This window comes from Mixophyes fleayi, chromosome 4, assembly GCF_038048845.1.
Source record: "Mixophyes fleayi isolate aMixFle1 chromosome 4, aMixFle1.hap1, whole genome shotgun sequence".
Lineage (NCBI taxonomy): Eukaryota > Metazoa > Chordata > Amphibia > Anura > Limnodynastidae > Mixophyes > Mixophyes fleayi.
Window position 1 is genome coordinate 118,837,251 of NC_134405.1, and position 21,037 is coordinate 118,858,287.

The following is a 21,037-nucleotide window of genomic DNA, read 5'->3' on the forward strand; positions in this document are numbered from 1 at the left end:
GCATTTCTATCAAATGAGTGATATCCCCCCACAGACATGTAGAAATTGAGTCTGTTCCACCAGTGCCTGATAAAGGGGTGGTGGATATGCATTTTGCAGGAGTAATCTTCAACACTTTATTGAAGTACCTTAAAAGATATTTATTCAGACATCAAAACTGGAATCTTAGTTATGTTTAGAGTTGGAGTTTATGGCATACCCACCATATATGGAGTGGTCATAGTACACACACTTGCTATATAATCCAGAGAACATTGTTTACTTAGAATGCTGGGTCATCTGTACCATCTGGTAATAACTTTGTCAACTTTCACCAAGCACCAATTCTTCAAGGCTTGAGGTGCCAAACCTAGCAAAACATCTTTGTAAGTGAACAAAGTCAAGGTGGTTGGTGGTTTCAAATTCCTCCATTTTTCCATTTAGATAGCATTGGGAAGATCATTGGATGTAATTTTTTGTTATGGTAGTCAGTAAGTTGCCTGGATAGAGAGCAAGTGTTCTTTTTCCTTTAGATGGATTCTAGCAATATTGGGATCAGTGCATATTGCTGTTGCTAATGCTTCCATAAACAGTAATAATATTAGGAGTGACATGGGGGATCCCTGTCATGTACCAGTAGTAATTTCACAGGTATCCGAGAGGGTACAATTGATTCTCATTTTCACTCATGGTTCTCATTTAGGGATAGGATATTTGACAGGCAAGAAGGCATATTGAATACTGAAGCTTGGCTTATCAATTCCATGACTTTAGTAGCATTGTTTCTAGCTTCCCTGCTGGGGACAAAACTGAGTATTATCCTCGTCGGTAGCCGTTTGAGGTGAGTTTGTGATCATTTTAGCCAGCGATTTTTAATATCTACATTTAGCAAAGACATGGGTTTGTCTCACGAATGTTGGGTTGGGTCCTTATCCTTTTAGGGTATAACCAAAATGTGCGCTTCTAAAGCTTAGGAGGAGTAATTATGGGTAGCTGAGCTTTTTGTTTTAAAAAAAATAAAAACAAGCAAATTGCTTAGGGGCATCAAGGCTGTGGAGCATATTGGAAGAGTTAGAGATACAAAGAACAAAACATAATTGATGTGGGGTAAGTAAGGAGGGTAATATATTCTGAAGGCATTTTGCCATAATTAGTGAGTATTGAAGTCCATGTTGAGCAGTGTGATGGGGCGTTATGAGGACATTAACATAGGGTCCTTATTTGGTTTCAGACTGAGAGTAGTATATGTCTGATTAAATCGTATCTGAGATTTCTTGTGTAGAGATATCTTGATCTAGTGATTACCTTTGTCAGGGCTTTAGGTAAATTGGCTTCGTGGAGGAGGTCATTCAAAAGAGTCTTTTTGGGGGGTTGCAGTATCTAATGCCTGATAAAATTTAAAGAAAGCGTCAGCAATCGCTTTAGACTTGGTTAAGTGGACAGGGAAGTTATCCTTCTTAATTGCTACTATATGGATTTTGCTTCTCAAGCGCTTAGATATATTGGCCAGAAGTCTACCGGCCCTGTTGCCCCATCTGTAAAACTTGTTTTTTTTAATAGTCTATTTTAGTTTGGCCCTGAGCTTTCTAATATTAGCTTTGCCTGTTTATATTTAGTTGAGTCATTAGGGTCAGAGATATGCACATTATACTGTACCTGCAGAAGTTGTGTTAGGGACTAGTTTTGTTAATTTCCCTTTTCCTGTTGGCCATGTAAGCTATTATATCCCCCCGCAGCACTGTCTTGGAGGTCTCCCAAAACAGCACTGGGTTGTCAAAGTGGTCAATGTTGTTGCCCAAATAATCCTTCCAGTGATATTTAAGATTGCTGTATACATTTTTGCAATGTGTACAGATATGATGGGAACCACTACATAATATTCCGCTGGCCCTCGAAAAGAAGGCGGAGTGCCAAAAATACCAGGGTGTATTCGGATAGGCGTATGGAGACTATGTCACTCTTAACAATTTCTGTTATTAAGGGTTCTGCCACTAAAATATAATCAAGCCTAGAAATGGAGTTGTGGACTCTGGAGTGAAAAGTGAAAGATTTATCTGTGGGGTTTAACAGTCTCCACCGGTCTGTGAGGTCATGTGTTAGTTTGAGTTCAGTTATCTGATTTCATAGGTCAGACCAAGTGTTCTGAGGAATAGGACGTTTGTCCAGGGTCAGGTCATCCACCATATTGAAGTCTCCCCCTATGATTAAATTCGGTGTGTCCCTGGAGAACGTTTGGGCCATAAAAGTTTAGAAGTGTATATCTATGCTTGCAAATCTGGATTATCCAGCTATATGTATCGACCGTTCAGGTCAATTACAATTACCCTATCTGAGATGGTGTAAGACACATTGTTCACGAACAACACCGTCATTCCCCGAGATTTATTTTTAAATGGAGCCAATATGTATTCTGCAAGCCATGTGACCTTCAGATCTTAAATAGAGAATTTAAGCCACCCATGTTCCAAGATACAATTTTTAAGGGCAGAGGTGGATGGGGAGGGGAAATAGCATCAGGTTGTGTGCGTGGCATATATAGTTCACTGCCGCCCCCACCCGGGGAACGGTTACTCACAGTCGGCAGTATCATAAGCAGTGATCCAGTGGTCAGAGAGGATAAGAGCGCCTCTAGTAGGAGTAAGGCCTGGTTTTCCCCATGCCTTAAGTGCAGTTTCAAAGCCAGAAATATGGTACATGTCAAAAAGAAAAAATACATTGCATCCTGAACTTTATTCAACCACAATTTTCTTTTTTCCTTTTCCTTTAACATGCTGGAGTAAATCCCAGAAAAGTAGTCGGGATGTATCTTCAAAGGTATGAACATTTGAATGTATATTTAACACTTTACCATAATGAGAATAAATGTAATAAATATATAACGTAGAAAAACCTAAACATAGATCAGGCATTGGGCAGGCAGAAATATCCATATACATAAGGTAGTATGCAAAAAAAGTTAAACAATGTATTTGCAGATTGCCTCAAAGAGGAGGGTATTGTCTATCTCCAACCGTGGACCCTGTGATAGTGACTTATGAAGGAAATAGTGGGTGGTCTCAGCAGGGTCATCAGAAAAACAGGGTTTGTCCATTTTCGGTTACCTCTAGTTTGCCCAGAAAGAGTAGGGCAAACACTTGTTATTGTCAATCAAGCATTTGCATACAGCAGATAACTTTCCTTTTCTGTGAGACTAACTGAAAAAATCTTGAAATATTTTGATTTTGTTAACCTCAATAGTCAATGATCTCTGTTTCCTTTTAGGCACCCAGAACTGCTTCCTTGGCTCTATAGATAAGGAATTTGGCTATGACCAGGTGAGGTCTAGGCCTGTCACCCTCCCGTTCTGTGTGCTCTCCCAATTTGGGTCTTGTGCATCGTTTCTTCAATATCTAAGGCCAATGGAATTAACAATGAGGTACTGAGTGAAGTGACGACCTTTTACCATTTTTGGTATACCTATGATTCGAAGATTATTCCTCTGATTCCCGTTTCCAGGTCGTCAAGCTTGTCAGGTAAATTGCTGTAAAGCTTGCAACTTGCAATCTACTGTGGCTTTTAGAAAGAGAATTTTATCTTCCACATCACTGGTGCGTTGTTCCATTTCAGTGATACATGTTGTGTTGGCCGAGATTGTAGAAAGAGCATTTTCAACAGTATTGTGCAAGGCCTGGAACTGTTTTTCAATCTAGGGCATGAATATGGTAGAAAACTCCATCAATGATATAGATGGAGATGGGCTTTGTGATGGGGCCGTAGAGGGTTCGGGGTTATCTGATTCAGGCATTTTAGGGAGTGAAGGGGGAAGGATGGATTTATTGGTTTCTGATTTCGGCTTACCAATTGGGGATATGGGAACTCTGGGAGCACTTGTTACTTTTCTTTGTGGGGGGAAAGGGAGGAGGGAGAGAGTGGTATCTGCAGAAAGCACAGAGGTGGGCTGGAGTGCAGAGGGCAGTAGAATCGTATGGAGGTTATGTGTGCAGCTCTCCACGTTGGTGTGAGACTGTCACCCCGTAAAATGATTATTATGTGCACTGTGACTTGCACCATTGTTACCTTCAGCAGTCGTTGGATGTCGCTATGCTGGGCGATAGCTGGGATGCGATAAGCAGGAAGCCAAGTAAATTGGCACAAGGTGTGGTGTCCATCGGCCTCAGCTCTGCAGGTACTGTATCTTTACACTCACAGGTCAAGCTGGCAATATTCGCGTCCAGGCAGCTCAGAATTCCATGGCTCCTCTTGTCCCCTGCGAGGTGCGTGTTGGTTAACTTGAACTCTCCTCCACATGCATCGGGACAAATGGAACTTCAGGGGTAAGTGGTCAACGATAGTTCAGGGGGCAGCACGTCCAATATCGGGTACCTCCCAGATGTTGGTGATGGTACGAAACAGAGATGCCAGTAGAAGGCTCGTCGGGGAGGGCAGCATAGAGGAGAATACAAATAGCTTGAGGGAAGCCACTAAGGTCCCAACTCAGTGTATACTGATCACCCTGGATGGATGCCGTTGGCCAGACTCCGTGGGAAAAAAAAGAAGGCCTATGAGGCCCATATAGTTTACAAAAGATGGGGCTAAAATAGAGTGATGGCAACAGATTCAGTAGCATGACATGAAGGGTGTCTAAAATGCGACCATACTTTATACTCTGCCCACCAGAAGTGCAATTTGTTTATTAAAGGTCTTGTAATATGAGATTGGAAACCTGTCTTGTGCAGGGCTTTTCCCCAAGCCTCTCACTTCCAATCATCCACTCACTCATTATCTTCCACCTAGATTACTGCAACCTCCTCCTTACTGGCCTCCCCCTCTCCCATCTCGGCCACAGTACAGTGTGTGCGTGAGATGTCAGTACAGTGTGTGCGTGAGATGTCAGTACAGACATCTCACACACACACACCATACTTGCCTACTTTGGGCAAGTTCTTTCGGGAGAGGGGCATGGCGGGAGGGGGCGGGGCACGGCCAAACGCGTCATTTTGGCCCCGCATCGGAAATTACATTTTCTCATGGGGGGCGGGGCCAACATGACACGATTCACTGCGAATCGCGTCATTTTGGGACAGCAGTAGCGGGATGGTTGCCTGCTCTCCCGGGAGTCCGTGAGACTGACCCGAATATCGGGAGTCTCCCGGAATTTCCGGGAGATTTGGCAAGTATGACACACACACTGTACTGACATCTCACGGACACACACACACACACTATACTGACATCTCACGCACACACACACTGTACTGACACACGCTATATTGACATATCGCACACAATTTACTGACAAACGCTTTACAGACATCTCACACTTTACTGACACACGCTTTACGGACATCTCACACATACACACCACTTACCTTGCTCCATCCGCGCACGCTGATCTTCTCACATGGGACGGAGCTTGATACATTTATCCCCAGGGCTTTTAGAAGGCCACTTCAGAATAGTCCAATTTTTTGTTCATATCCATTCTTGGGTGCTTTTAGCTGTGTGTTTAGGGTCATTATCCTCTTAGAGGAGCCATGACCTGCAACTGAGACAGAGCTTTCTGACACTGAGCAGTATGTTTTGCTCCAGAATCCATTTATAATCTTGAGATTTCACTGAACCCTGCACAGATTCAAGGCATCCCATGCCAGATGCAGCAAAGCAGCCCCAAAATATAACTGAGCCTACTCCATGTTTCAAAGAGAAGAACACCATACTTACTGTGAAAGTTTCATTTGTTTTCATCTGTGGACATGGAGCTGATGTGACTTTCCAAAAAGCTCCAGTTTGGATGCAACTGTCCAAAGGAAATTTTCTCAGAAGCACTGTGCCTTGTCAATATTTATTGTAGCAAATTGAAGTCTGGCTTTTTTATATTCATTCAAAAGTGAAATCCTCCATGGAGCTCACTGTTGCTCAAAAATCGTTGGGTTTTGCGATCAGACATTGACGTACCTTGACCTTGGAGTTCAGCTTGAATCTCTTTGGTAGATAAAGCGCCAAAGAGGACTTCCATTCTCACTATTCTTCTGTTTAATCTTGGGTCAATTTTTTCTCTTGCGCTTGCATCCAGGGAGGTTATCTACAGTTCCCATGGACTTTAAACTTTTTAACATTTGCAAATGTAGTCACAGGAACATCAAGTTGCTTGGAGATGGTCTTTACCTTTAACATGGAAAAAAAAATTCTGATCTCTCCACATAACCCACTCCTTTATTTTTCTCTGGTCCATCATCATCATAATCATCTATTTACATAGCGCCACTAATTCTGCAGCGCTGTACTCGCTTACATCAGTCCATGCCCCATTGTCGCTTACAGTCTAAATTCCGTAACATACACACACATACAGAGAGAGAGAGACTAGGGTCAATTTTGATAGCAGCCAATTAACCTATTGGTACATTTTTGGAGAGTGGGGGAAACCCACGCAGACACGGGGAGAACATACAGACTCCACACAGATAAGGCCATGGTCAGGAATTGAACTCATGAACCCAGCACTCTGAGGCAGAAGTGCTAACCACTAAGCTACCATGCTGCTCTAATCCATGTTCAGTGTGGTGCACATAATGATACCAAACAGCAGAGTAACTACTTTTATCCATTTAAATAGACTGAATGACTGATTATTTGCTTTCTTGAATTAGCATCACATCTTCTAGATTTAAAGATCACTACAATCCAATTATTTATAATTTTTTCCAACAGGTACCAACAAATGTATCCAGCCCATTTTAGAATATTATTGGAGAATAAGCAATAATTTATCTCTTTTCACTGTTTCTTTGCTTTATTTCTAAGACACACCAGGCATGAAGGTATACATGTGACAATAGCTTTTCATTTCATCACTTTTTAGGAAGAATGAAGTATTGTTTCAATTAGCTTTAAGGGTTCCAAACAATTTGTCCACGTCTGTATATTTGGATTTTGCAAAAGCATTCAATATTATTCCGTATATTAATTGCGCTACCAAGATTAAGTCCAAAACTTACCTCCTGATGGGCATAACTGGTCCTTCATGAAACCATGAAGGACCATGAAACCATGAAGGACCATGAAACCATGTTGACATTGTTGTCCAATTATTTTCTCCTAATATATTTCAAAATTGCATCCTTCAGACTCCCTTACCCATTAACAGAAGTCAGGCACACAAATCTGTATTTCAATGGATCTGAATTTATTCTGTTTTTAAAGACTGGTTCAGCACAATAACAATGTCCTTTCTAATAAATGTCAGTTCTGTAAAGGCACTCCATCCACTCCTGCATTCACTTATACTAACAGAAACTTGTGGAATGCACTTGATTGTCAGCTACCACAGCCAATGGCAATTTCTGACAGGGGAGAAAAACCAGGATACAATTTAATACCCCTTAGGACATTGTCTTAATAGAGCACAATAAAACACTTGTCCTGGAATAAAAGGACATACATAACAGACCAAAAATCTGCTAAATATGCATATTTTTTCTCGAAGTGACAGTAACTGCCTTTTTTTTTTTACAAATATTTCTCAATAATGTATGTACCATCTAGTAGGCTGACTCTTTCATTCAGTTATATTGCCTTAATGTCATAAACATTGCTCCATCACAAAAATCCTCACCTGCTAATGTGGAGAGAACAAAAAATACCTTGTAGTAAGCAAGATTTGTTGTTTTAAACATCAGAACGAGAAACATGATTCAAAGTGTGTGTTTGAAACCTGTTTTTACCGGAATTGTATTCATTGTTATGTCTTTTTATTTTAAGTGGCATCATCATAAACAAAGGTGGAACACGGTATGGCAGACGTGTAAAGTCCTTTAAATCCTTCAGGACCATTTGAGTGCGAGAAGAGATTACAATGCACTCTGGGCCTCCGTCAGCTCACTGATTACATCACAGTGTATAGACAAAAAATGTATAAAATCAGGTCACATAAAATACAATTGTGCATTCAGTTCAAAATACTTTTCCAAATAAGCTCCTAAATTGTCCAATTCTGCAAGTGCAGCTTTAATAAGCAACAGACTATGGTTCAGTTAAACTTAATGAAGAATTTAATCTATTTCCTGGTGCAGAAAGCATTACAGTACAATTACTAATTGGCTATGGATTTAATAGCAGCAAAGTGCACTACTATCAACCAATGGTAGGAATTTGGTTCAGGACATTGCAAACACCATAAGAAAGCCTAATTTATCTAGTATCTACAGACGAAACTTGTTTTGTTTGTTTTAATTAAATTTTTTTGCAACATCACTGCAGAATGTTTTTGAGGATTAAAAGATCATTAGCGGTCAGAGGAACGAGCAATTATTTAGCTTGAAGAAACTAATGCAATTCAATTCCTAGTACTCACTGAGAATTTTTTCTGTTTCAACTATACTCAACCAATAAAAGGATGAGTCCAGAAATATCATAATGAAAAAGACATTTATGTCACAATGTTGTAATTAAAATAGAATGACAAATTAATGATTTGTTCCAGGGAAAAATGAACACCTCTTAATGCATACAGAATTTATAATTTTCCAACATTTTAACATAATTGCGGAGACACTTACTGAGCTATAACATCTAAGCATATCAAACCAGGGGAAAACAGTGCAAAGTCGAGTCCCATGACAACATTTTAGTAAAAGCCTGGCAATGCGGCTATAGCCTACCGGGCCCCTGCTCTGGGGCCTCTTCTGAGCATATACAGGTTTTTAGCAGGTGCAGTGATGCCCAGACTGGGACATTAGTGCGCATGATCAGAATATGCGTCCACTCTGCTCTAAGATCAGTGAGGGGGCCTCGGCTGGGGGAGTGGGCACAGCAGGGGTTGCTACCTAGCACTGTTGGGACCCCTCACCTCTGGGCCCTGTGGCAGCTGCCCTCCCTCCGATAGCAGTAGTCCCACCATTATATCACATGCACTGCAGTCTTGTAAGGCATTGGAGCACTACAAGTTGTTTGCCTTTAAATTACTTCTCTTCAATAACTGTATGTTATAAAGCCTAAATAAACAACTTTATGATAGAAATTGCATTTAACATACACAAATAGAGAAATGTTGTTGTGGAGTTGGTCTATGCTGAAATATAGGTATAATTTGGGGGGACAAATCTAAAAAATCTGTGGCTTTCCCTGGAGGTTAAGGACAGTTGGTTACTCTGCAAGTTTGGAAGGTGAGAACATGTAAATTTAACTTTTTAAATCGGAAACTTTGCATTCCAGTGATTTCAGCTGCATTTCTCATAATGATCAGCCATAAGGTGCTAAACATTACGGAGGATATAGGCTGGTACTAGTTTGAGTATCAAATTTTGCCATTCCTTTGTGTCTATCTTGGGCCTTGTTTCATAATCATATTGTCCCCTCTTAACAGTATGCAGCATCTGTTGAGATAATATATATTGGTATACAGTATATTGCCAGCCTGAAACTAAAATATTTAAAGTATGGCTCATCTTGCAGGGACAGTACAGTATGTGCAATAGGAAGGTGCTGTACACAGTGTGGGGATGGGGTGTGTACAGCACTTGTGCAGATATCTGAGATTTTCTACCAGGAATGCATGTGAGCTTTACACCTTAGATTTATACAACAGTTATAATACATTCCAATCACCAGCCCCCATGATTACAAATCGTCTTTTCTATGCCTGATTTTAATTTTTGTTTTTTTTAATATATTTTTGATTAATTATTGATAAGTTTACAAATAGCCCAACATACTTTTTATTTAAAATATTCCATTGTACTAACATGAACCATAAGACTGCAACATTTCCATTTTATATATAAAATCATTATTTACAAGGTTGTTAATCCAACATCCCAGACTATTATTAATCTAGAACCATTTCTTGATTATATACAGTACATGAAATACCACAATTAACCCAAGTAACAAAAAAAAAAAAAAAAAAAAAAGAGAGAGAGAGACGCCAACTCTGTGCCTCTTAATTTGGCTCCTCTAATTTGGTGAAGGTTGGGTATATTATTGCTCCAACAACAGTGTGCACAAAGTCAAGTTTAAAACAGTGCTGTGAAAAATTCTCTGTTATTAAAGTAATTAGTCAAAACGTTGCTATAAAAGTGGTGGTGATTGAAGGAGCTGGATTGTAATGAAGTCCTACGTGAAGTAAAATGAAGAGTTCATACTGTACAAGACAGAGGCAGGGAGTCATCAGTATTTGTCACCACTTCGCTGCTGCCTCTTGTGTTGGGGTAAAAGACTCAGTAGTTGTTATCTTGGTCCTAGGAATCCCGATTGTCTACTCGCTGCTTTCACACAGGAAGCACAACAAGCAGTCTTGTAATAAGCATATACGCAAAGTCTGGCCTGTACTACCACATTGCAGTTGTAGTATTTGTCTTTGCAAGTTTCATCTGTGACAGAAGAATAAAAAAAAGGATTTTAGTGTCAAGCAGAATAATGGAATACAGTCTGATTTTCTGTACCAAAACACAGTTTTCCAAATATTGTATTTTGCCGGCAATAGTGCCGGGTGAACTTTGGAGGTGTTAGGCTTGAACAACATCATTTGTCTAAGAGAAATATGCTCCATCTATAGCACTGGCAACTTTACCTCTATTGCATGTTATTAGAAATGTGGATGGTATGGCAAGATTTAGAGGTCACCTGCACCTCGGGGTACAATATTTGTTCAGATTAAATATGTTCCTACTGGCATTCATCCAATAGGTAGCAACCAGCCTGCAAACCCAATTCATCCTGATCTGAAAATCCTTTTAGCTTTTTTACTTGAAATTTCATATATTATTGCAGTGCTATGAATGCATTTGTTCAAAGTAGACATGCTTTATGAGCCAATACTGAGAAAACATACAATTTGTTAGTGAAGAATTGCAGGCAGTAGGAAAAATTAAGCCCAATTAGGCCCGAGATAGTATAAACCTTAAGGTTGGGTGCTTTAAGCCGGCACTCCAACTCTCCCAGGGGTTAATACTGGCTCAACTCAGCTCCTCTCTTTAGAACGGCGGATCCCAAAGTGTGCGCCGCGGCTCCCAGGGGTGCCGCGGCGCTGTCACAGGAGTGCCCAAAAAACTTACTAATCCGGTGTGCCCGGGACCCAGCATCCTCTCTTCCCTCCTTGCTTCGAACTGAATGTCGAGCGTAACGTCATCACGCCCGACATACAGTGACAAGCGGCAGGAGAGAAGATGCTGGGTCCCAGGCACTTCCGAATTGGTAAGACAGAAGAAAGAAGATCAAGTATGGTAAATAAAGAAACGGAGGGGAATAGTGACAGGAAACAGCAATGGAGGGGCAAAAGAATGAAGGAGGGGGCAGAGCGAGTGGATGCAGAGGGGGCAGAGCGAGTGGATGCAGAGGGGGCACAGAGTGTGTGGATGCACAGGAGGGCACAGAGTGTGTGAAGATGGAGGCAGGGCCGGTGCTAGGGTCCATGGCGCCCTAGGCAAAATTGGCGCCCTCTCCCCCCCCCCCTCAAAAATCGGCGCCCTCCTCCCTCCTCCCCCCTCACCCCGTCTTTTCTTACCTTGTCTCACCACCGCCGCCTCTCTGCTCCGTCTCCTCCCCTCCACTCACTGACACTAGTGAGTGGAGGGGAGGAGACGGAGCAGAGAGGCGGCGGTGGTGAGCAATAGCCTCTTTCCCCCCCCCCCCTCCCCATGCATCTGAATGCTGTGCGGCGGCCGTGACAGGTATGGTCAGTGGTCGCCGCACAGTTTTAAAATTAATTTCCAGTTCTGTGGCGCCCTCCAGAGCCCGGCGCCCTAGACAAGTGTCTAACCTTGCCTAATGGGAGCGCCGGGCCTGGATGGAGGGCACAGAGTGTGTGGAGATGGAGGGCACAGAGTGTGTGGAGATGGAGGGCACAGAGTGTGTGGAGATGGAGGGCACAGAGTGTGTGGATAAGATGGAGGGCACAGAGTGTGTGGAGATGATGGAGGGCACAGAGTGTGTGGAGATGATGGAGGGCACAGTGTGAGTTAGCTGTAAATAATTTTTTGACAGATATATAAATGAAAAAAATATCTAAAAATATTATTTGCCCTTGGATTTATGTGTATTATTTTTTAAAAAAAACTAAATAAGTATTTCTGTCCTGACCTAAATACTTATTACATTTTTTTGACCCAGCTACTTATAAAACGGGACTGCTCCGTAATTATTTTGGAGGGGTGTCTGGAAAAATTATGGACACTCTAAGGGTGCCGCGAACTGCAAAAGTTTGGGAACTACTGCTTTAGAATGTTCACCTGCCTGATTCTATATGTCCCCTGCTCCTTTCTGCATCTCTCTTCCATCATGGATTCTCCACCCTCACATCCCTTTTTGAGTTGACATCTTTATCATTGTTTTTTCTGTTTAATATTTTACATTTTCAGATGAGGCCACAGCTAGGCTGTACTGAGATGTGGTCAGAGACCAATACGCTGGTGTCTGTGGTTTTGAGATAAGTCAGGCTGCGGAGCACTGCATGTATGTGTTTGTGTGTGTGTGCAGGGAGATCCAAGGATGGCCTTTGTAGTGACTCCCGACTAAGTCAAAGGAGGGGGTGGTGGGTCTCCATGTTCTGGGAGGCACCAGGGGTATGACTGTGCCCTCATTATTTATTTATAGCATTGGTTGTTTTAGATGACCAATGCTCTGTTTTCTTGCCACCAATTTCTACAGCAATTTAATTAAAGCTGTGACCTATGGTTTCCCAATATCAAACGGAATGTTCAAGGTAGAGACATCAACTGGGGTGTTTATATGAAACCCTCAAAATTATTTTCTCTCGAATTTCGACATTCATTTGCATATTATCGGAATATGTGAATTTCATTTTTTTTTTTACTGGCGATTGACTCTGATTCCCTAGTTCCGAATAGTTGAATTTTGAAAGCTCAGGTCAATTACAATTTCGCAAAGCAAGGGGCTCCCTTAAAAATGCATAATATGTCCATAAAATGAAAATTTAAGTGGCTCTTCATCCTCTTTTCAAACAATATCTGCATCCTTCCCATTATAAAACATATTTTTTTGATTGTTAATATATTTCTCTTTCCCTAGGAGGAGATCAAAACATCAGCACATTCATAGGTACACACCCACGCTCTAAGTGGGCAATTAGGTACTTTTGTAAATTACCTTTAACGCATGGTTATATATAGTGATAGGCATTTTTCACTGACACTCAGGGTCACTGTGGTTTTACAAAGCTCCTTTCTCATAGCCTTTCCTTTTTCATAATAAGGATTTGCAGATTCATATCACTAGAGAGCTGCAGGATATTGATCTGTTCTACTTACTCCTTGACAGATAGATATATTCTTCAGAGCATTTAAACCTTCTGATATATGAATCATTTCCAACTGATTTATTATGACCCCTTCCTTCTCAATATCTGCATTTAAGGGAATTTCCTTCCTTATCACTAGAGAGCTACAGAACATTGCCCTGTTCCATCTACTCCTTAATAGTACTTAATGGGATATTGTTCTACGGATGTCAAGAGCATATTAGAACTTTCACACGTCCAATTACTTAGAGGGACAAATGGCGTTCAGCCACACGAGATCGAGCATTATCAGCCTAAATTCTGGTGATATAAGTGTGTGTGATGAATGGATTAACGAGCATAATTCAAGTGATATGTGCATGTTTTTTAAAATCCGGAAAATCTGTTAAAAAATAAGAGTGTTATTATTGCACTGTCATCTGCGCATTAGGTGGAATTTTTACCCGTTATAACTAATGCGTATAATTTACAATGGGAAAAAAATGGATGTAATGTTAGTCTATCTCTTTGCTACCTCTTTGTCTGTTCTGTCTATTATCTGTTTGGTCCATTCCAGTCCTGACCACTTCCACAATAACTTCATGCCTTGTCCCTCATGATGTCCCCTATCCTATTGTATTGTGAGAGGATTATTAGGAGACCTCTGTCATAATAAAAAGGAATTGGGTTGAAGAGATGTAAAAACAATGGCAACTGTACTGAATGATGAGCTCTGTAAGCAGACTTACTAGCACACTCTTAGAAACTAGACAAGGTCCTATAATAAGAATATTTATATAAATTCACTCTTTACTTTTTACTTTAGACAAATACAAAGGTAAAATTTAAATAAAACATAGGGTTACAGTTCCATAAGTACTTGTATACACAGGCTTAAAAAAAAATAATGCTAGTTTAAAAAATTTAATTTGGGTGTTCACAAAGATAACAGAAAGTGGTTTGTTAGCGAAGTATAGAGAAACTCCTGTGGGAGTAAAGTTTGGTGCTTCTGTTCTGTTCAGTTTAAGCTCCTGGAGATTGTACAAACACCTACATGATGACCAATTTATTTGCAGAGAAATAGCTGCTGGTCACCTTAAGGCAGTGGTCTTCAAACCCCTCTAACAATGCAAGTTTAAAAGTTATTAAAACCTGGCCATTGGCATTTGACTCAAAATCACTTAGGCACCAATTAAGTCACTTGTACTTAATATCAGATATTAAAACCTGGACTGTTGAAAAACATTGCCTTAAAGTAATTTAACTATAACCTATATTACCCAATGTATTATACTTATGAAATACATATATTAGAAACCAGTGAAAATCAAGGTTAAATTAATGAAATGTGTACAAGTGAATAAAAGCATCTGAACAAATACTGTCAAGACAACTAAGATTACTGTAAATGTGAGAACAAGAAATAGTCTGGCACTACATCAAAAAATAAATACATATATTAAAAAATGAAATTAGAAGCCAATGGGTAGTTCCGTTACCTATATAAAAAGAACACCAATTTAAGTACTTACTTAGTGAGTGTTATGTAAAAACATTGAATATAGGTGTAAATTTTAACTTAAAATAATAGTTAAGCTTAATATGTATATTTAAATAATTCTCAGTCTTGTCTTAGCCTTTGTCATTGCACTCTGATAGCAGGCATACCAATGTACAAATGCAACAAAAGAGGAACCATTATCCCCCTTGGCATATAAGCCTAAGGGAGTTCAGCTCATTTCTAAATCCTTAATAACGGGTTGCAAAGATATTTAAGGAAGGTTTAATATTCCAAACCAAAAGCCACTGATGGAGGAGAACCATTTTCTTATACATTTGTGGCCGACAAGGTTTTATGGGATAGCCAAAATTCCACTGGCAAAACATCTGAACTTTTAAAGCTACATGCAGAATAAGGAGAATATTTTGATAGGTATAATTTATTATGGAAATTGAATAAGACCTTATCCTCATCACACTGTATGGAGAGGTCATCACATACTTAAAAATATTTTTTTAAAAGAAGTAAATGGTAAGCTCTTGGGGATGCTATCCAATTTGAGAATTTTATGAATGTTGTCTAAGTTGACTTCACATCTTTAATGGGAATCTTGGTTTTGGGGTGTGAAAGATGAGGTGAAAATGGAATGGTGGAACTCCTCACAGTGGTCTCTAAATTGCTGGCTCTTTGGAAGGTGCTATTCTCTTAGAACTCCAGTGTATTTTCTAACACACGCTTAACACTTCTGAACGCTGCAGGCAACATCCATAATTACACGAAGCAAAGCAAACCGAAGTGAACACTTGTCAGAAAGTGTACATAGGTCCATTCACTTACATTATTTTTTTGACTATCAGCGTCAAAATGTATTTAAAAGGCTTTGAGAATGCACATTAAATTATTTCAAATAATGCCTATGTGTATAATGCTTTAAGGTCAAAATATATTCTAAAGAGTCTTACAAGGCTACATTTAACACTTTGTACATTACACCAAATTTACACATGATTTTTTTTTATTTAACTTGTTTAACATACTGTAAATATAACCTTTATATTTCTTTATTGTTTCCAGGCAGGTTCTACTGATTTACCTATTTCAGGAATACAATCCTGCGGATTGCATGATTCTGTCTCCTCTGGCTTAAGGTCTGCTTCACACTTATCACTGTGTGACATATCATCTGCCAGGCACCGGACCTCACGCACACGGAAACCACCTTCACAAGATCTGGAACACTAGAAGATTCAAGGGACATCAGAAAGGTAGAACACTTCTTATGTAATAATTGCATTTACATAATTTTAAGGTAGTCAGCTATTTTACAATGATATAGAAGGTATATTTGTAAATAATATACTGCTATACAAACAAACTTTTGATTTTACATTGTTGGAAAAAGCTTTATGTTCCAATTAGGTATTTATAAGACCGTAAGTTCTCATAACCCATATGGTACAGAATGCAGCAACACATTTCAAGTGCTTCAATGAATGTTTATTCTAGAAAGAGAACATTTACTTTAGTGAAACAGTGCCCTGTTTGTTCTTAAATGATTACTAAACCTAAAATACAATTTGTTTGATATATTCAAATTAAAAGTCTATTAAGGAAGTTGTTAGAACTAAAGCTACTTGAGTTACAGAAACATTTAAGAATACAATTGTGATTCTAGTCACATTAATCGTCTTGTGCTTAATTCTATTTAACACCACATTTAATTACTACAAAGAGATTAGCATGGATATGTATTTAGGATTATACATTGCTTTCACCTAGATGAAATGGGTACATACAATAAAAAGATAGGTTCTTTATGGATGCTTTAAATATTTTATTGCAAATTCATATCGGATCCTCCTATATTTTTTGTAATTATTTACCACTGTACAGTCTGACAGTAAATACGTTTTATATGTCTAACAAAAGGTAATTTCTTTTCAGTCCTTAAAAGTATGTATATATATATATATATATATATATATATATATATATATATATATATATATATAATATAGGCCAGTAATTAACACAGATGTGATCAATTTGCTGCACAAAAATTCTAATAAGTGTTTGAGTAGTTTATGCAAAGCCCAGAAGAAAATCTAGGATCACTATAGAGTTGAAAATAAAATATTTGATGTATACATATTTACCCCATAAGTTGCTTAAACAACTGTTTCATTTGGTGCATTTTAATATAAGCACTTGTATTGGTACATCTCGTCTCTTGGTGAACTAATTTGCTCACTCGGTATCAAAAATCACCGCTACACTGATGACATCCAAATCTATCTCTACTTCCCTGCCTCTCTCCTTCTGTATTGCCTCTCTGCAACCTCCACATGATGTTCCAACACTATATAGAGCTTACCATGTCCAAAACCAAGATAATCATCTTCCCTCCTAACCTCAAAACCCCCTCAATGTCAACAACACCCCAATTTCCTCAGTCTTCCAAGCTCACTGCCTTGGTGTCAAACGTGACTCCACCCTCTGCTTTATTCCTCACATCCAGTCTCTCTCTCCAGCTCATCTGCACTGTTAAATATTGCTAGAATTCATTCACTCTCATCTCCCACTTCAACTATTGCAACCTTATACTATTTGACATTCTACTCACCCATATATCCCTGTTTCAGTCCATTGTAAATGCGAAGGAGATACTAATCATACTCTCTTGCCTCCCCACATGCGGAACATGGCTCTGCAAAACCCTATATTGGCTTACATAATCAAATATAAATTATTCGTCCTCACCTACAGAACCCCTTAGCGCCGCCCCTTCACACATCTCTAAACTCATCTTGAAATACTCTCCCTCATGCCCTCTTACATATATCACTGACCTGCACCTCACCTCATCTCTCACTCCCACTTACAAGATTTCTTCTGTGCTGCTACCCATTTATGAAATTTCCTATCATGCCTACTCAGACTATTCCCAAGCCATCAAATCTTTAATAAAGGTATGGGTGTTTAGAGCTTAAAATACTCCTCACAACTGTCTCAATCTTCACCTTGAGCCAGACTCACACCTCTTATTCCAGCTCTACCTTTTTCTTGTAAGATTATAAGATCTCATGAGAAGGGCCCATAGTACACTTTGTTCTTATGTTTGCAATTACTTTATCTACCTTGTCTACCTGTTTTATGTATACCCTGTTCTCCCCACTGTCCAGCTCTGCGAAGCACTGTGGCTCCTTGCGAAACAACAACAATAATTATAGTAATAAGCTGAGACCTATTGTAATCATAACTACTAAAATCAGTAGATACTAGTGTTTAATTTAAATCCTGGTGTGAGAATAAATGTTGACATTCTTTGCAGTACAGCAATTATGTAGTTCCAGTGCCTATGACAGGCAGCACATGTGAAACACAATGCAGAGAGACTGCTTGGAAACTACATTTCCTAGATTGCTTTGGGGTGAGACAGTGTTCAGAGAGATACGCAGATGTGAGAAATCTGTGTGCGGCGCTGGGAAAGCAGGAAGAGAAGGAGCTAAACACTTGAGAAAAGGTTATGTGAGACAGGCTGGGGGCCAGGAGACAGAGGAGAGGGAGAATTGGAGAAAGCTGCACAGTTGAACAAGGAGTCGTTCATTGCTCAAGAGTCCCTGTCATGGAGAAGAAGGGACTGGAGAAGTATTTCAGAAGTGTGAGGAAAGGTTTGGAGAAGAGTGGGTCAGACTGACAGCCACCATTGCTGAGAGAAGCCATGCTGAAAGCAACAGTTGAAGACCTGTGGGATAAGTAATGATTATTTATTAAATTATCTATTTCCTGGACTGAGATTTGTGGCTACAGATTAGTTAGACAGGCAATTGGTGGGGAGATCCAAAGATATTACTTTAAAACTCTTTTTTGCAGGACTATTTTAGTTTCAAGGGTAATTGTTATGGTTCTCAGGAGTTTTCTATCAGTCAGTATTAGCGCTGGCTTTCCTAAGGCGCAGAGTCTAACGAACCCCCTGGTCTTCACCAAGAACCGCTGTAAGGCGGGATGGACTTTGCTGCCGGGGGTCCGCAGGTCGCGGTCCCTAGGTTAGCCCACTGACGTGATAGGAGACAGACGTTTGGTAAGAGGACCGGCAGAAAAGGGGAATAGACTCTGTAGAGGTAGTGTAACAATGCACAGAGGAGCAGGATCTGTTAGCTGAAAAAACACAGCACATGCAGAAGAATCCTAGCCGTATGCAGTGGAACTCTGGGTCGGATACACAGGGGAGCAGGCAGAAGCGTAGTTGTTAAGGATAGCCGGGTCGGATACACAGATACACAGGCAGCAGAGTAGTTAAAGGAGAGCCGGGTCGGATACACAGGAAAAGACCAAAATGTAGCTCAGGATACACAGGGAGAGCCAGATGCTAAGTGGTAACTTGTTGCTCTGACAAAGCTGCAGTGTCCAGGTGAGCTTAATATAGTCCATTGGTTCCCAAACTGTGTGTCATGGCTCCCTGGGGTGCCGCAGTGATCTCACAGGGGTGCCTTGGCCGTTTGTGAGCAAGGTAGGGGATTTCTTGGTAAATATTTTGGCTTAGGGGTGCCTTGAAAAAATTATGGAGACCCAAAGGGTGCCTCGAACTGAGAAAGTTTTGAATCCACTGATCTAATTTGCAGATAGTAAAAGCCGCCTCCCAGCCACGATCATGTGAGCACCCAAACCAGGAAGTGCTGCTGTACACAGAGGCAGGAAAATCAGCAGCACGGGAGCAAGTAAGTTAGTGACGGTAAAAGTGTAGGGAGAAACAGCCAGGGATTCTGAGACTGAGATATCTAGAAGAAAGGGCTTGTTAAATTCAAATGAGAAGTATTTCAGTGAGTAAACTGCAAGTGTAAAGTGTGGCATACTCTGGAAGAAAGAAAGCGATGATGATTATTTGGCATTATAGCTAATAGGAGGGAGCAGTCACCTTTTTATTTGCACCTTTTTATACCTCCATTTTGAGTGCGGGAGAAGGAGTGTTTGATGTTCTATTCGGGAGAAATATGTATCTTTCTTGAGGTAAGATTCTGCAAGCTGTGTGCTATTACTGCTGGCTTTTATGCTTTGCCAAACCCAGTGATTCAAGTGAGCTTTGTTATTTCTTTATTCTTCTGAACTGCAAATATGTTCCTAAAGTCTTGGATCAAGTAAGCAAGGATCTGTACATGTGATACTACCGGATATCAAAGATTTGGACATTCATTACTGCATTGCAATTTTATTGCTTATGTTTATTGAATACTGCCTGTGTCATTAGAGCATAGTATATAGATTTTAGTAACTATTAGTGTTTAACCAGTGAATATAGTGATAGGACTGAAGTACCTCTTTGCTTTATAAGGCCTAGAAGATGGGAAAGGGAGAGGGACTCTCTATAGTATAAACACTGTTTATATGTATATTGTTCTTGTGTATATTCATTACACAGAAAATTCTGTTTGATAGGCTATTTCGCTTAACCCTCTTATATACATATTGCAAAGCAACCTTCTTATGGAAAAATGTTTTTTCATACAAAAATTAAAACATTTAGTGGTCCCCCAGATTTAGAAATAAAACATGCTGGTGTGGCATCTAAAGACCAGTCCCACAGAGCCGTAATTTAAAATGTTAGCGCCCCTGGGGCGAGACACAAAAGTGCAGCTCCCCTAGCCCTCAATTTTAACCAAATTAAGCTAAAATATTCATAAACTGCGCCCCCATCAGCCTTGCGCCCTGGGTGGGCGCCCCTCTCGCACAGCACTAGCTATGGCCCTGCAGTCTGAAGTGCCCCTATTTGATTTGTGTGTCCAAGGTCACAGATAGGAGGCAGGGAAAGGATTCCCTTAGTCTCCCTCTGGTGTTGCAGTTTCCTGGACATTACCTAATGAAGACGACACCTAATTCGGACTAAGGTGGAGGCACTGCAAAGATAGGCACTTTGTCATAGGCACACCTGGGAAAGGAGTGTGGCACTGAATTCTCACATACGACTGCTAAAAAGTGTGAAATATATAACACATTTATTTAATAGAAAAATGTCTACTACAATAAAACAACTTACCGCACTCCAGTCAGTATAGAACCACTTTGTGCCGCAGGATTTGAGGTGGCAGGACTGTTGGTTTGGAGGTCGCTCCAGATATGAACAATCATATGGCTTTACAACTGTGAAACCCTCAGCTGACTTTTGAATGCAAATTACATCTCTTTGTTGAGTTCCAGTTCCACATTCAACTGAGCACTATGGAGGAGACCAAAACACAAGCCTTTCATTCATACACACAGATCATCTAAAAACTGTATTACTCAGCATTGTAGCAATCATGCTAAAACAGTGGCACTCTAATTGATAAGCTCTATTATTTAAATGAAGT

The 21,037-nt window shown here is 40.1% G+C and overlaps 1 protein-coding gene across 2 annotated transcripts in view; it reads right to left on the reverse strand.

Moving 5' to 3' along the window:
• Positions 1 to 7,123: 7,123 nt before the first annotated feature.
• THSD4 (thrombospondin type 1 domain containing 4) overlaps positions 7,124 to 21,037 on the reverse strand; it is a 637,279-nt gene continuing 623,365 nt past the window's right edge. For both annotated transcript variants that reach the window (XM_075208082.1, XM_075208083.1), the window contains 3 exons: positions 20,725 to 20,904; positions 15,787 to 15,931; positions 7,124 to 10,328 (listed from right to left, as the gene is read on the reverse strand). In XM_075208082.1, coding sequence (XP_075064183.1) covers positions 10,186 to 10,328; positions 15,787 to 15,931; positions 20,725 to 20,904 — 468 coding nt within the window. In that variant the 3' untranslated portion in view covers positions 7,124 to 10,185. The remainder of the gene's footprint in view (positions 10,329 to 15,786; positions 15,932 to 20,724; positions 20,905 to 21,037) is intronic.